Source organism: Muscardinus avellanarius, assembly GCF_963383645.1.
Source record: "Muscardinus avellanarius genome assembly, chromosome: 7".
Taxonomy (NCBI): Eukaryota; Metazoa; Chordata; class Mammalia; order Rodentia; family Gliridae; genus Muscardinus; species Muscardinus avellanarius.
Window position 1 is genome coordinate 112,544,173 of NC_137793.1, and position 14,860 is coordinate 112,559,032.

The window sequence follows — 14,860 nt, forward strand, 5'->3', positions numbered from 1 at the left end:
GAAGGCTTTCATAGACAGCCACAGACCCTCTTAGTCCCCCACCCCCAGGCTCACTGTATGTCAGCACTGTACTTCCTCATACTTTAGGAAAGAATGATTTCCCCTCTGAACTTCCCTGCACTGGCGTTTTTCCTCCTGTGTCTGTGTTGGCTTTGTGCCTTCCATTCCTCTCGTACAGCTGGCCGGGTGCCACATGAGAGTCAGCACTTAGCCTGGAAGTATCGTTTTCCAACACGGTGTCAGAAGGAAAACTCCGCCCCCCACACCCACTTCTCATTACTACAAAACATGACATTGCACCGTTCAGCCGTCACTTTGGGATATCTGCTTTCCACAGCTCTCCTTTCTCCAGAAAATGAGCCTGCGCCACATGGAGAATCTGCATCTAAGCCACTCAAGTCCTCAGGGAGCTCAGAGATCATTCTGGAGGGAATGGCTTCTCAGCTCAGTGGTGCTTTTGCTGCTCTGCTCCCTCAGCACACTGGTCCTTGTTTTTCTCCCACTCAAGGTAAGGAGGCAACAGACCTGAGGCTGCTGACTGCTCTGGTCTTCGCTGATGTGTTCACATGGTTGTTACCATCAGATCTCAGTGCTGTTAGAGGTAGTTGCAAGAAAGAGACCTGTAGGTACAAATAGTGTGACTGATTTCAGTCTTGTTGTAAGATGGATTTTGAAGCTTATATGCAGAGCTATGAAGAAGTGCTAAATGTCAGCTGCAGACTGAGCTAGATGGAGGCCACTGACTGAAGCAGAGAATTAGCAGATACCCGTGGAATAGTGGAGTATAGTTTCCCTTCCTGGAACTCTGCTATGGCTTCTTGATGGAATTTTTAAACGTGGTGCTTGTCCTCAAGGGACTGTAGGCAAGCTATCATCTCCTGGGAGGCAAAGGCTCCAAAAGATAATGGGAGATGACTAAGGTAAGTGGCAGGCAGTTAGCATATCTCTGAAGAGGAAACTAACACTGAGATCTGAGACCAGTGCTGGGTCTTCCAGTAACTAGCTGTTCAGATCTGAGAAAGCCACCTAACCTTTCTGGTTCTCAGGGGAGTAGAATTGTTTATTATAATGTTCCTGCTTGCTATCAAATGTAGAGATTGATAATTTATCTAAGATTGGTATAAAGCATACCAATTTAAACACTTAGGAAATTAAGCCTTCTTTATGACTTGGTCTGGGATAATTAGGGAAGGCTCTGTGGAGGGAGGAGGCAGCACCGGTCTGATTGGGAAGCCCCTGATCTTATCAGGAATTTCCCACTGAGCTGCAGTCCAAGTTGTGAGCATAGAGATCTGGGTTGTGCCTTGGTAATGGGAATAAGTTGGGTTCTTTAATACAAGTTCTTCTTTACTGAGTATTACCCCAAAGAGTAAGAAACACACTGCACAGTTCAGGAGCTAGCCCATTTCTGGGTCTATTTGAAGACTCAGCCCTGGGGAGAATAAAGGGGTACATCCCATCTACCAAAGGCTGCAGAAACGTTTTCTTCAGGGTATTGACCAGGGAAAATTTCAAAGATGTGGTCCTGCCACTTATGATATTTGAAAGCAACTGACAAAAGATGTGGGAAGAGACAGTCACACTTTCTAGATGTTAGTGTAATTAGGGTAAGTATAGCATTGCCACATTTTTACACAGTAGCCTCTTATTTGGTATCCCATAACCACATACAAAGATAGAAAACAGAGGCATTTCTAACCACATCCCTGCTCTCCAAGGAAGGTGTCAGGCAGAAGCATGATACTTTCTCTCTCTCTTTTTTTTTTTGGTGGTACTGGGCTTCCTGGAATCCCTTCTACCTACACTCCCAGACCTATTTTATATTTTTGAAACAGGGTCTCTTACGCCAGGGCGGCTGGCTTCGAACCTGCACAATCCTCCTGTCTCCGCCTCCCAAGCACGGGGATGACAAGCCTGCGCCACCATGCCCGGCTTAGAAGCATGATACTTTCTGAACAGAGAGGTTTGAGCAGAAAGAACAGGTTCTTTGAGTGTTTAGATATTTGAGGCAAAAGGGTGAGAATAAGAATCAGTTAAATTCAGAAGTGCTCTTTCCTTCTCAAACCTCCTCAAGTGTTATTAATATTAGCAAGATGTCTCAAGGGAATATTGATGCAGTTGTCATCAGCACCTGTAATTGTCTTAACAGGCAGGGAAATGCCTTTCTTAAGGGGCAATTCCTGCAGAATCAGGCGTGGGCAATCCATGGGTGTGAGTACTGGTTTTGCAGTCTCTCCATCAGAGAACATGTAGCTTTTTAATGAAGGTCCTGCCTCTAAAAATATCCCAAAGTTTGTTCCAAATTTAGAGATATATGAAAGGTATTTGGAGATTTTCCCAGCAGGAGGCTTGGTAGACTCATTCCTGTGGGGCAGCCAAAGGCCTGGCTGACCTTGCAATGATATTAGCTCATTTTACACGTTCCTGGACTTTCCCTTCCCACTGGCCACTAGTAATTATCTTCGGAAGGAAGAAAGATTTGAGTGGCTGGCAGATGATGAGTCATGATGAGGTAGCTGCTTCCACTGTCTCAGGACACTCATGAACCTTCGAGTTTTATTTTTGTTCTATACTCTGGTTTTTTTTTTTTTTTTACATGCAAAGCCCCTAGAATTTTCTAGGCAATAATTTAAAAATGGTTACCTAGCAATCTTCATTCCTTTTGGACCGACAGGTATTTCCTTTGGAGGAAATTGTTTTTCTTTTTTTTTTCTTTTCTTTTTCCCACTTTCTTGCATAATACATTTGAAAGGACAGGCTCTGCACTCAAGAAGACTATAGTCAGTCTCTTGAAAAAGATAGCTGCACAGTAGTAAGCTGTATTTAAGACACCAAATGCTCAGGAAAGTCCCCTGCTTTGATGAAATCAAGGACACTTCCAGAAGGGGAAGTTGTACTTGCACTTAAAAGCAGAGTAGATTTTATTTCCAAATGATGGTCTGCTTAAAATTGGTCTGGAGCAAGAATTACGTTTTGGCCATCTTGAGCTCAACTGTGTAAGTCTAGGCGTGAGCTTAAGTAAGGTCGTAAGAGCAACTGATCCTTTTAAGCAAAAATAAACTGAAAAATAAACTGTACTGAGTGGGCATTACTCCTTCCAAACAGCACCAGAATTATAAATAGAAACTGCCCCCACTGGGTAGTAGGAGTGAGAGTTTTGAAATAAGGCAGTCGGGTTTTGATTTCGGCTTGCCTCTTCTTGGCTGCAGACCTTGGGCTAGTTACTCAATCAGGCTTGTCCTCAATGCCGCACTTGTAGAACAAGGAAGCTCGTTCTGACAGTGCTGTTTTAAGGATTAATGAGATAGTCCAGTGTCTGACGTGCCTAACTGGGTAGGCTCTCAGGAGATGGCAGTGATTACTATTTGCTCCATTACTATTAGTGAGATGAGAATGGATGCAAGTTTAACAAGATCTTTTAGCAATATGGATATTTGGCACCCATATATCCCTTCCACAATCAAAGACCATGTCTCACAGCCAAGTGGATGGATTTTCAATCAGGTTTTCTTTGACAGAAATAATTACAGAATATCACAGTGGTGATTTCTATAGCTCTAAATAGATATGAAAGCCATCTGCAATGAATTATCTGGAATTTCTGGTGCAGTTTCTGCAATCAATCTGTCCATGGCCATAGATTTCTCTGTACCTACCTCATACATGATAGTACCCAGCAAAAGGTCTATGACATTTGTTTTGGCATTCATTTCCATTTATATTGTTACCTAATTGCATCATGTCAGTAGTCATATCATCTAGAAAGATTGCAAACTTCTCGAGAAGCGGTACCCATACGTTAAATCCAGTTTCTCCCCTCATCACCATAGAGACTACTTTTCTCAAGAATTCCAGGGGCTGCCATGTTGCTACAGCCACTGGCCAATTCTCTGTCCTTTTCCTTCTCATCCATTGGCAGCATGTGACACCAACTGACCCCTTCTCTCCCCAGCATACTTTCTTTGGTTGACTTCCAAACATCCCACTCTCCTAGTTTCTTTTCAGACTTGCTGGTCTTTCCTTCTTTGTTTCCTTCCCTAATTCTTCCACTTTCTCTATGCATCGCAATACCCCCAGGATTCATTTCAGTCTGTAATCTTTGACTGGATGATCTCATACAATCCCATGTCTTAAAGCAACAAACTGAAGATGCCTGAATTTGTATTACTAGAACCAGCCCTTATATCCGGTTCCTCACCCCTCCACACCCTTACCTGGATATCTAATGATCGCCTCCGAGATAGCATGTCCCAAACCGAACTCGTGATCTTTCCCCCTCTCAATTTACTACTCTGAAATCTTGCTCATTTCAATAATACTCTTGCTAGTCAAGTTTTTGGAGTCATCTTTTCCCTTCTTATTCTCTCATGCCACACTCATGTCACACACTCCAGGCAGCTGCCCTTTTCCCCAAGTGCTCCTCATCATCCTCTCTGCTAGCACCTGCTCAGAGTCACCATGCAGCCCAGATGAGCAGAATAGTCTCTTATCTGTTCCCACTGCTCTTGCCCAAGCCTCCCTTGAATTTATTCCTAGCCCAGTAGCCAGAGAAATCCTAAAAGAGAACAAGTACAAATCTTTAAGTTCAATAAAGTTTTTATAAGCCTTTTGCCATGAGGAAGCCAATGAGTGTGGAGTATAAAAATGTTTTTGTGGTTATGCCTAATTGAAACACAGAGCTCCCAAACTTCCTCATGCCAGGGATGAATTCCAGGAAACAGAAGCTGACAGTATCTGGCTGAGCACAGCTGAGCTAAATCTATGCATGGCATCTGTTTTTTGTTTCTATAGATTGTAACTACTTTATTAGGCCCAGCAGAAACACAGTCTAGCTGTTCTCCCCATTTTATCAAACTTCATGCAATGCATTTTCACTTTTTACATCATTTGCTCATTTTTTTTTATGCAGGAGGGTGGTCCAATCTGGCCAGTGGAATGCAGGCAGGTTCCTGGCCTAGCTGCTGGGAACATTATTTTACTACAAAGTGTTTGGGAGCATTTGGCATTCAAATACTTGTGCCTGCCACTTTCTCCACACCTGAGGGCATCGTTTAGTTGGCTCATCTCTGAGGGTCTCTTGGCCGCCACGTTGGAAGTGAGATCATCTTAATATTAAATACAGAGGATTTTACTGAGTTGTTAATATTTCCAGAGCTTACTTTCTTATTATTTTAAATAAAGAAGAATATAAGTAAAATTCTATTTTTCCCTACATGCCAGTAGGTCACCTCTTACAGTCACCAGGGTGTGGAGACTGCTGTTTATAGAAAACTTTTATAGCCAACAGAGACAGAGGGAGGGCCAAGCTACAACAATTGTGCTTTAGGTTGGTGGAAGAGCTTAATTTTTGTGTAAAGAGTCTGAAAGGAGAGCTACAGCATGAGAGAGAAGTTATGAAACCCAACACCTGTAAAGGAAAGCCGAGAGAGTGGGACATGGTAGAGACAGGGATGTCGAAGACAGATTATGGAAACGTGGTTTGCTTCCAGAATCTGAAGCTGACAGCAATCAATCAAGAAAGTTAGTGACTGTCATAATCTTGACCAGTTCCTCTTGTTCTTCCACAGCAGCCTGCCAAAGAGTCCTGTGTGGCTAAGTTTGGTGAGTACCTATCTTGCATGACTTCCTTTTACTATTCTTAGTTTCTGATGCAAGAAGGCAGGTGCCAGTGTTCTTAAGCTGGCTGGTGTTCTCTGAGACACAAGTAGTGACTTGGATTTCGATGTTTTGCTAAGGTCAGATTGTGGATGTCTATAACCATTCATTAAAGAATTGCTTACATTTTACACTTGCTGATGTCCAAGAGAGTCTGTGGGAGGTCCAATGAGAAACAGCACTATTGTTAGTGAATGTATAGAAGAGGGCTGAGAGGAAAGGGCCACTTTCTCTGCTCCTTTCTCCACTTGGCTTCTGAGTCACTTAGTCACTTGATATTTGCTCAGAAAATACCCTGAAGTCAGCCAGGTGTGGTGGCACACATCTGTAATCTCAGTACTTGGGAGGCTGAGACAGGAGGCTCACAGGATGGAGGACACCCTTAGCAACTTAGTGAGACCCTGCTTCAAAATAAAAAATGAAAAGCCTGAGGATGCAGCTTCAGAGGTAGAATGCCCCTGGGTTCAATCCCCAGAGCCTTGAGTCTGTATATCATTTTTGGAAGTATGGCAATTTTGATGATATTTATTCTGCCTATCCATGAACATGGAAGATCTTTCCATCTTCTAAGGTCTTCAATTTCTTTTTATTTTAAAAATGTTTTATCATTTTCTTTGTAGAAGTCTCTTACCTCCTTTGTTAAGTTTATTCCTAAGTGTTTTATTTTTTGTAGGATATCTTGAGTGGAAGTGTTTTCTGGATTTCTTTTTCAGTAGATTTATGGTTGTTATACAGAAAATCAAATTTTTTAAGATTGATTTTGTATCCAGACACTTTGCTGAATTTGTTTATCAGTTCTATAAGCCTTTTGGTTGAGTTTGTTGGGTCTTCCAAGTATAATAACATGTCATATGCAAATAGTGAAAGTTTGAGCTCTTCTTTCCCTATTTGTACTCCTTTGATTTATTTTTCTTGTTTTATTGCTCTGGCTAAAGTCTCAAGTACTATATTGAAAAGAAGTAGTGATGATGGACATCCTTGTCTTGTTCCTGTTTTTAGAGGGAATTTCACAGTTTTTCCCCAGAGCCAAAACAGCAACAACAATGAAAACAAACCAAAAGACACACACTGATGCTAATAGTTAAACTGAGCCGTAGGCTGTTTCGTAGAATATATATAAAACAACTGAATATATTTTGGGTTGTTTATCATTTCAGGCCAAATCAATGTACATCTTCATTTGTAATGAGAACATTAGAAATGATCACTGACTCTGCAATTCCTGTGTTCCTGTGTAACTCACATTGCCACCTTTCCTTCATTTTGGGGTAGGGGGTCTTTCCTTGTACTTGCCTTTGTATTTTGTTTTTCCAGTAAAAGCAATGACACTGGTGGCATGGTTGAAATTCCTCCTTGATGTAGGAAAAGTTGAGAACCTCAAGAGCTGCTGGGGTGGTTCCCAAGTGACCGTGCCACCAAGTTAGCTGAGAGAAACAGGGACACTCTTCCTGGTGGCTGCCCATTACCTGTCAAGGAGGAAGATGCGTAAGAACCACTGAGCCCAGGGAGGTGCAGGGAGGCTTTCTGACTTTCTTTAAATTGGTGCACGACAGTCTCACATCATAATGTAGATGTTGTTGACAATGGCATACATTCACACAGTACTTGGTGCCCCCACCAGGCTTGCTTTCTTGCTCCTGGAATCCCTCTTTTCTTCTCTCAGAATCTCTGTGTCTTGGCACTAGTCATTTATGTCCCAGGCAGACACACAGTGTTCCCTCTCCATGGATTTGCCCTCTATGGCCAAAATTATAGAGAATTACAGAATGGGTCAGATAAGTGCTAGGGGTTGAAAAGTACCACCTGGGGTCCTGAAATCAAATGGCTATGAAAGTCAATTAACATTAGGTAAGTATTTGAACTTCACATGAATCTATGAAAGTAAATGTTGGGTTGAGACCCTTCTCCTACCCCTTTGTGACAGTCAGGTAAATTTTATACACAAAATTCATGACTTTACCAGTAGCTATTTGGGAGTGGAGGTGGATAATGATATCCAAAATGGGTCATGAATGACATATACCTACAAATTGGTAAGAATATTCATAATCAGAAACACCTAATTCTAACATGGGGAGTACCCTTCAATCAAGCAATCTTAACTGAGGCTGAAGTGAATCACTTGAACTCAGGAGTTTGGGTTGAAGGAAACAGTTCAAACAATCTTATGTTCATTCGTGAAGCTACAAACACCAGTTTTAATACTGTGCATGGGAAGGAGGAGAGAGCAGGGCCATATGCAGAGGGAGATGCACAGGAGGGGGTGTTTCTGCCACACTCAACCTCAATACAATGTGTGCTTCCAATGCACCCATACAAGTATGTCTTTAAAAAATATTTTTTCTCAAAGATGTTATTTTCAAGTGGATATAAGATATTCAATAAATAAATAATTTATATTATGCTACAGGCTGACACCTGAAGAAAACTAAGGCAGGGTAAACAGAGAGTGACAGAAAAGCACTATTTTATGTAAATTGGTTAGGGAAGATATCACTAGTAAAAAGACACACAGAAAAGAGAAATCACATAGAAAGGCCTGCAACGCCAGCTCCAGCTGTCCCAATCCTGGTGTGTGAGTTCTCCTCCCTTCCTCCCCCTTCCTTCCACAAATACTAACTGGCCAGAGGTACAGAGTTTCCTCACTCATGTCTCTATTCCAGATCCATTTCCTAGAGTTCTCACCACCAGAGATACACTTAGGATGGTCAACTTCTCTAAAACAAGGAACAGATGATACCTAAGACACTAAGACTGTGGTTAAAGAGAGCTGGTGTAGATCAGGCAAAGAGATAAGCTGTAGGTGGTAAAGTTTGCTACAACCAGGAAGAGGATGAAGTCATAAAATAAATATGCTTTTTCCCCCCTTGTAAATTTCTTATAGGACCACTGCCTTCAGGATGGCAAATGGCATCTCCTGGACCTCCTTGCATGAACGAGACATCTGACTGGAAGCTGAAGATACTTCAGAATGGCTTGTATTTAATTTATGGCCAAGTGGCTCTTGATGAAACCTATAGGGGATTTGCTCCTTTTGATGTGCGGCTAAGGAAAAACGAAGATGTCATACAAATGCTAACAAACAATTCCAATATCCAGACTGTAGGAGGGACATATGAGCTGCATGCTGGAGACACAGTGGACTTGATATTCAACAGTGAAGAACAGGTTCTAAAAAACAAAACATACTGGGGGATTGTTTTAGTAGCAAATCTTCAATTCATCTCCTAGAGACTTGACTTGGCTTCCTCATCCTGCTCAGCATATGCGCGATAGCTGGTGGGTGGGGCAGATTCTCAGTGATTATGGTTTGCCTGGGCATTTAAACCAACACAAACAGGATGCCTCTGCATGCAATGTTTTATCTTTCATACTTATCTGAAACTGACCCCAAGAAAATGTCAAAAGGCTTTGGGTTACCCCTGACATTATGTCTGCAGAGATACTTTAGCAACCCATGGTAGAATGAATAAGGGAGGCAGAGGGCAGAAACTCATCAAAAGGTCTGTGTTTAACCCTTGAGTCCCTGGGTGGACAAACGAAGTTCTATCTCCATAGGAGTCTTGCCTGGTTTGCCAAAGTGGTTAAGACAGTAGCCAGGCCTCGTTCTCCTCTTTTGGAGTGGCTTTATTGTATTTTTTCCATACTTCCATCTTCTGAGACTTTCCTAATGAAAAGTAGCCAGATTGCTGGGGTGGTCGCACTCCCGTCAACAACACCCTATGTTAGGGGTAGTGTTTTGAGAGGATAGAGAACTGAGAAATTCTGGGACAAGAGGTGTAGGGGGCATGAACTGGAAGGCGTTTTCTCTAGGTATTTCCTTTGGTTTCATCATATACAGGATGCAGGGTGCTTTATAAAACTAGTCGGTCAAAGGGACCATTCTGAACCATCACCCAGGGCTTCATTGTTTGTACGTGAATTTATACATTGCCGATGGTAAATTAAGAGTTGCAACTAGCAATCTTTAGGTTTAACCCCCGAGATCGGCCTCACGATTGATGCATTACATTACGTAATGATTTCATAATTTTAGCTGGCTTTCCTCAGTTTGCAGAATGCTTTTGTCTATCACCTGGAAACCCCATGAAGTCAACGGGGCAGGCATTTCGCCACTGTTTTAACAGTGAGAGTGTGAAGCAGATGGGGCATTGGTATCTTGCCTCAACTCAGAACGAGTAGCAAACTGAGTGATGGGTTTTCACCTGGACCACACTGCCCAGCCTTAGAAATGGCGCTCCTGATATCACAGTATACATCTATAAAACTCAGCAAGCTCAGTTTTCAGGAGACATATCCCCCTCAGCCCAAGGGGAGCAGAGTGAGTCTAAGCAGATCTTTCCTTGCCCAGCAAACTTATATACCTTGCCTTGCCTAGAGCAGGGAGTTCCGAGGTGCTGTTTGGGTTTTCTCAGAACTCCACCCTCCTCACTTCCCAAAGTCCATCTCAGTCAAATTTCTAACTTCTAGGAGTAATAAATAGCATACAATTCAAAATTTTAGACTGACAAACTACCTGCATATTGAAAGGTATGAAATACTGCATTTTAACCCAATTTATAATATTTATGAAAAACAATATAATATTAATTATTGTTATTTAAAAAATTTAAAATATTTGTATTATGTGCAATAAAAATTGCTTGTGACATGCTATTTGTTCTTATTTTTTAATTAACATCTGCTAATTAGCTGTATGGCCAAAGCTCAATACAAATAAAAGTTGTCATATATATTTATAAAAACTTGGTTTGTGTTGGTTTTTGTTGTATCATACACAGCAGTGTGTTGAAGTGGGACAGCACTAGTTCATAAGAGATGATTTTTAAATTTTTAGGAATTTTGCACTCTGGTTATTAAGTATATTCATCATAGAAACTGCCTAAGGCAGGATTATAACAAACTTGCTGATAAAGAAATCAGGAAAACAGTTAAACATGAATAAAACACCTTGGAATAAATCTAACCAAGAAGATGAGAGACCTCTATAAGAAAAAGTACAGACCACTAGAGAAAGAAATTAAAATGTGAAAATACAGCCAGGTGTGGTGGCACACGCTTGTAATCCCCGCGCGTGGGAGGTGGAGGCAGGAGGATTGCGCTGGTTCTAAGCCAGCCTTGCTGGCTTAAGAGACCCTGTTTCCAAATAAAAAAATATAAAATGGGTCTGGGAGTGTAGCCCGGAGGTAGAAGGGATTCCAGGAACCCCAGTACCACCAAAAAAAAAAAAAAAAAAGAATGTGAAAAGACCTTCCATGTTTATAAATTGGTAGAATTAATATTGTGTGTGTGTGTGTGTGTGTGTGTGTGTGTGTGTGTGTGTGTGTTGTATGAGGATTGAACCTAGGGACATCTAGGGACATTCTACCTCGAGCTAAAACCCCAGACTATTTTTTTTTTTGCAGTACTGAGGATGGTACTCAGAGCTACCTCCTAACTATACCCCCAGCCATATTTTTTTATTCTTCATTTTGAAACAGGGTTTCACTAAGTTGTAAAGGGTCTCACTTAGTAGATGAGGTTGTCCACAAACCGAGATCCTCCTATTTCAGCCTCTCAAATGCTGGGATTACAAGTGTGCATCACCACACCCAGCTCCAATTTTATTTTTTATTTGAAAACAAGGTCTTGTTAAGTTGCTGAGGCTGGCTTTGAACCTGCCATCCTCTTCTTTCAGCTTCCCAAGTACTGGGATTACAGGCACGCGCCACTTAAATTAAAGTGGTGATATTGCTGGGCATGGTGGTGCATACCTACAATCCCAGTACTTGGGAAACTGAGATAGGAGGGACACAAAGTTGTACCCTTGCCCATTTAACACTTCTTAGCAAGTGTTATACAAACTTAATAGCTGGGGCAATTGGCTTTTGACCATCGCTGCTCCCATTCCTAGTGAGTTAGGCAGAGAGCTCCCCTCTCTGATTCGCACGCACCTTCCACCTCAACAACCCTCGCTGCCCGTGCCCACCAGCAAAGCCATCATGGCCCCATCTCGCACTAGCTGTCTTTAGCTTCCATCTTGCATCATCAAAGCTGGCCAAGAGTGTATTACAGTGCTGTGCATGGAGTAAGCCTTCACTTCTGAAGATAGCAGTTAACTAAGAAGTAATGCGATCTTGTGCATTTGGTGAGAAACTCCCCAGGTGAAGTATATCTGTGCATCTTGGAAATGGAATTCCTGCTCTGTTCTATCCCAGTGAGAAGATTTCATTTGGAAAATTCAGTGGTGGCATCTTTCTTTTTATTAGAGGAAAAGCAAAAATACCTCTGACTGAGAGATAAGCACTTTGAGGATTCTCTTCAAATAGAAGAATCTACCAATGATTCCTGGAATATATACCTTGCTTACCCTGAAAGAATTCATGTCTGACATTCTAGAGTCGATCTAGACTCTGGAAGAACGACTTCCCTGATTATGTGATCCCGTATGTGCTCACCGGAGACTCGTACACATGCTTTGCCCATACAAACTCAGAGATTATGTGCCTACCTCAATGTAGAAACATCCTCCTGCACACTGCAGGGAATTAGCTTCTCTTTTCCCAAGAAAGAAGCTTCCTAAACCAGGCATGGTGGCACATGCATGCAATCCCAGTATTTGGAAGGCTGAGACAGGAGGACTGTGGTTCGCAGACAGCCTCAGCTACTTAGGCCCTGTTTCAAAATAAAGAATAAAAATTATGGCTGGGTGTGTAGCTCAGATGTAGAATGCCCCTGGGTTCCATTCCCATTACTGCAAAAAAAAAAAAAAAAAAAAAAAGGAAAAAAAAAGCTTCCTGGGAAAGGTCAGGTTCCAGCACACAATCAGATTTCACTTCCTCAGGTGGGAGCCAGGAGCCAATTCTTCGTATATCCTGATTTCAACAAATAGATCTCAAAGCTCTCTAAGAGGCTCCTTTGAAGTATCTTCATGAGGCTTGAGTTAGAAAGTCCCATTGCTCCCAGCCTTCCTGCACAGGGAGCGTGTCACAGTGCCACAGCTCCCTAGGAATGGAGTCATAACACTCTGCGTTTCTCCACTTAATTGGAGAAACATCTAAAAGTGAAAAAAGAGAGGGAGCTTACTTTTATTCTTTTTATGAATTCAACACCTATTCTCGACAAAACCCTAAAGAAGCTAGGTACAGGCATCTCTCCTCAACATCATAAAGGATATATATGACAACACAAAACCAGTGTCATATTAAATAGGAAAACCGAAAGCATTTCCTCTAAATAGTACTTGAAAACCTAGCCAGAGCAATTAGGCAAGAGAAAAAAATAGAAAGGGTATAAGTAGGAAAGAAAGAAGTCAATTTATTCCTATTTGCAGAGAATGATCCTATATTTAGAAGATCCGAAAGGTTACACCAGAAGACTTCTAGACTTCTAACCAAATCCAGCAAAGTAGCAGGATATGAAATACATGTAAATAAAATCAGATTTTCTATAAACCAATAACAAATCTGCTAAGAAAAAAAATCAAGAGAACAATTCCATTAATAATTGTTTAAACATAAAAAAATGCCTAAAAATAAACCTAACCAAGTAGGTGAGGGACCTCTCCAAGGAAAATTGCAGAACAGTAGAGAAAGAAATTAAAAAATACACTAAAATATGAAAAGATCTCCTATGTTTATGAATTGGCAAAATTAATAACTTTGTGTGTGTGTGTGTGTGTGTGTGTGTGTGTGTGTGTGTGTGTGGTGCTGGGGATTGAACCTGGGGGCAGTATACCTCTAAGCTACATCTCCAGACTGATTTTGTTTTTTATTTGGAAATAGGGTCTAAGTTGCTGAAAGCCTCACTAAGTTTCTGAGACTGGCTTCAAATCTAAAATCTTTCTTCTAAATACTGGAATTAGAGGCATGCACCACCACACCTGGCTAAATTAACATTATAAAAGTGGCCAGATTGTTCATCATGGTGGTGTATGCCTCTAATCTCAGTATTTGGAAGCTGAGACAGAATGATTACAGATTTGAGGCCGGCCTCAGCAATGCAGTGAGACATTGTTCAAAAATAAAAATAAAGTGGGGCTGGGGCTTTTCCTCAGAAGTAGAATAACTGGATTCAATCCTCAGTACCAAAATAAAATAAAATAAAATAAAGATAAAAAATAAAATAGCCATACTACCAAAAGTAATCTATAGATTCAATTCAGTCTCCATCAAAATGCCAAAGACATTTCTTGTAGAACCAGAAAAATTTCCTTAAACTCATGTGGAAAAACTAAAGAGCAAGATAGCCAAAGCAACCCTGAGCAAAAAAAAAAAGTAAAGCTGGAGGCATCATAGTGCCTGATTATAAAACGTGCCACAAAGCCATAGAAATAAAATACAGAACTGTAGAGACAAAAACAGTGGTACTGGCATTAAAGCAGACATAGACACCAGTGAGAGAGAATACAGGATGTAGGACAATTCCGCAGAGCTAGAGCCATATGATTCTTTTTATTTTTATTTTTTTTTATTTTATTGGTGCACTGTATTCATACCTCATAGTAGGATCCATACTTTTGTAGGCATACATGCACACTTTTCCCAGTCAGCCCCCACCCAATCCCCACCCCATTCTCTCCCTATCCCTCCCTCCCATGCTTGGCTTAGTAGTTGACATCTAGTATTATGGCAATTTATCTAAAATTAAAAATGATAATCTCACATAACAGTTTCATTTGTCTGATACCAAGCTTTTGATGACTTAAAGATAACATTTCAATATTTCTTTTTGCTTTCTTTCTTACCAGAGAATATTTTTTTCTATTTTTTAGGTGAAACTATCATATATTTATATATTTATTTTTCAGAAAAAAATCTATCCTAATATGGAATATGGACTCTAGGTACCCAAAACGATCTTGAAAAAGAACAAAGCTAGAAGATATATATTTTCTGATTTCAAACCATATAAAGCTACAATAATTGAAACAGTGTAGTACTATTCTAAAGGCAGATATATAAACCATTGGAGTTAAATAAAAGCCTAGAGCTAAATTCTTCCCTATATTGTCAAGTTATTTTTGACAAGGTTTCCACGAACATTTGGTGGTGGAAATGATAATCTTTTAACTAAATATTGTTAAAAATAATAATTACATGGAAAAGAATAAAATTGGACCCTTACCTAATCCCATATACAAATATTAACTCAAAATAGATAATAGACCTAAATACAAATCTTAAGACTATAAACTTTTAGGAGAAAATCTGGGTCATAAAACCTC

At 40.7% G+C, this 14,860-nt stretch overlaps 1 protein-coding gene across 1 annotated transcript; it reads left to right on the forward strand.

Moving 5' to 3' along the window:
* Window positions 1–343: 343 nt before the first annotated feature.
* Window positions 344–8,886, forward strand: TNFSF18 (TNF superfamily member 18; the record flags this gene model as incomplete). Its single annotated transcript, XM_080698780.1, has 3 exons — window positions 344–508; window positions 5,568–5,601; window positions 8,540–8,886. The coding sequence occupies exons 1-3, from the start codon at window positions 356–358 to the stop codon at window positions 8,884–8,886; spliced, it is 534 nt and encodes a 177-aa protein (XP_080554906.1). The 5' UTR covers window positions 344–355.
* Window positions 8,887–14,860: the final 5,974 nt, after the last annotated feature.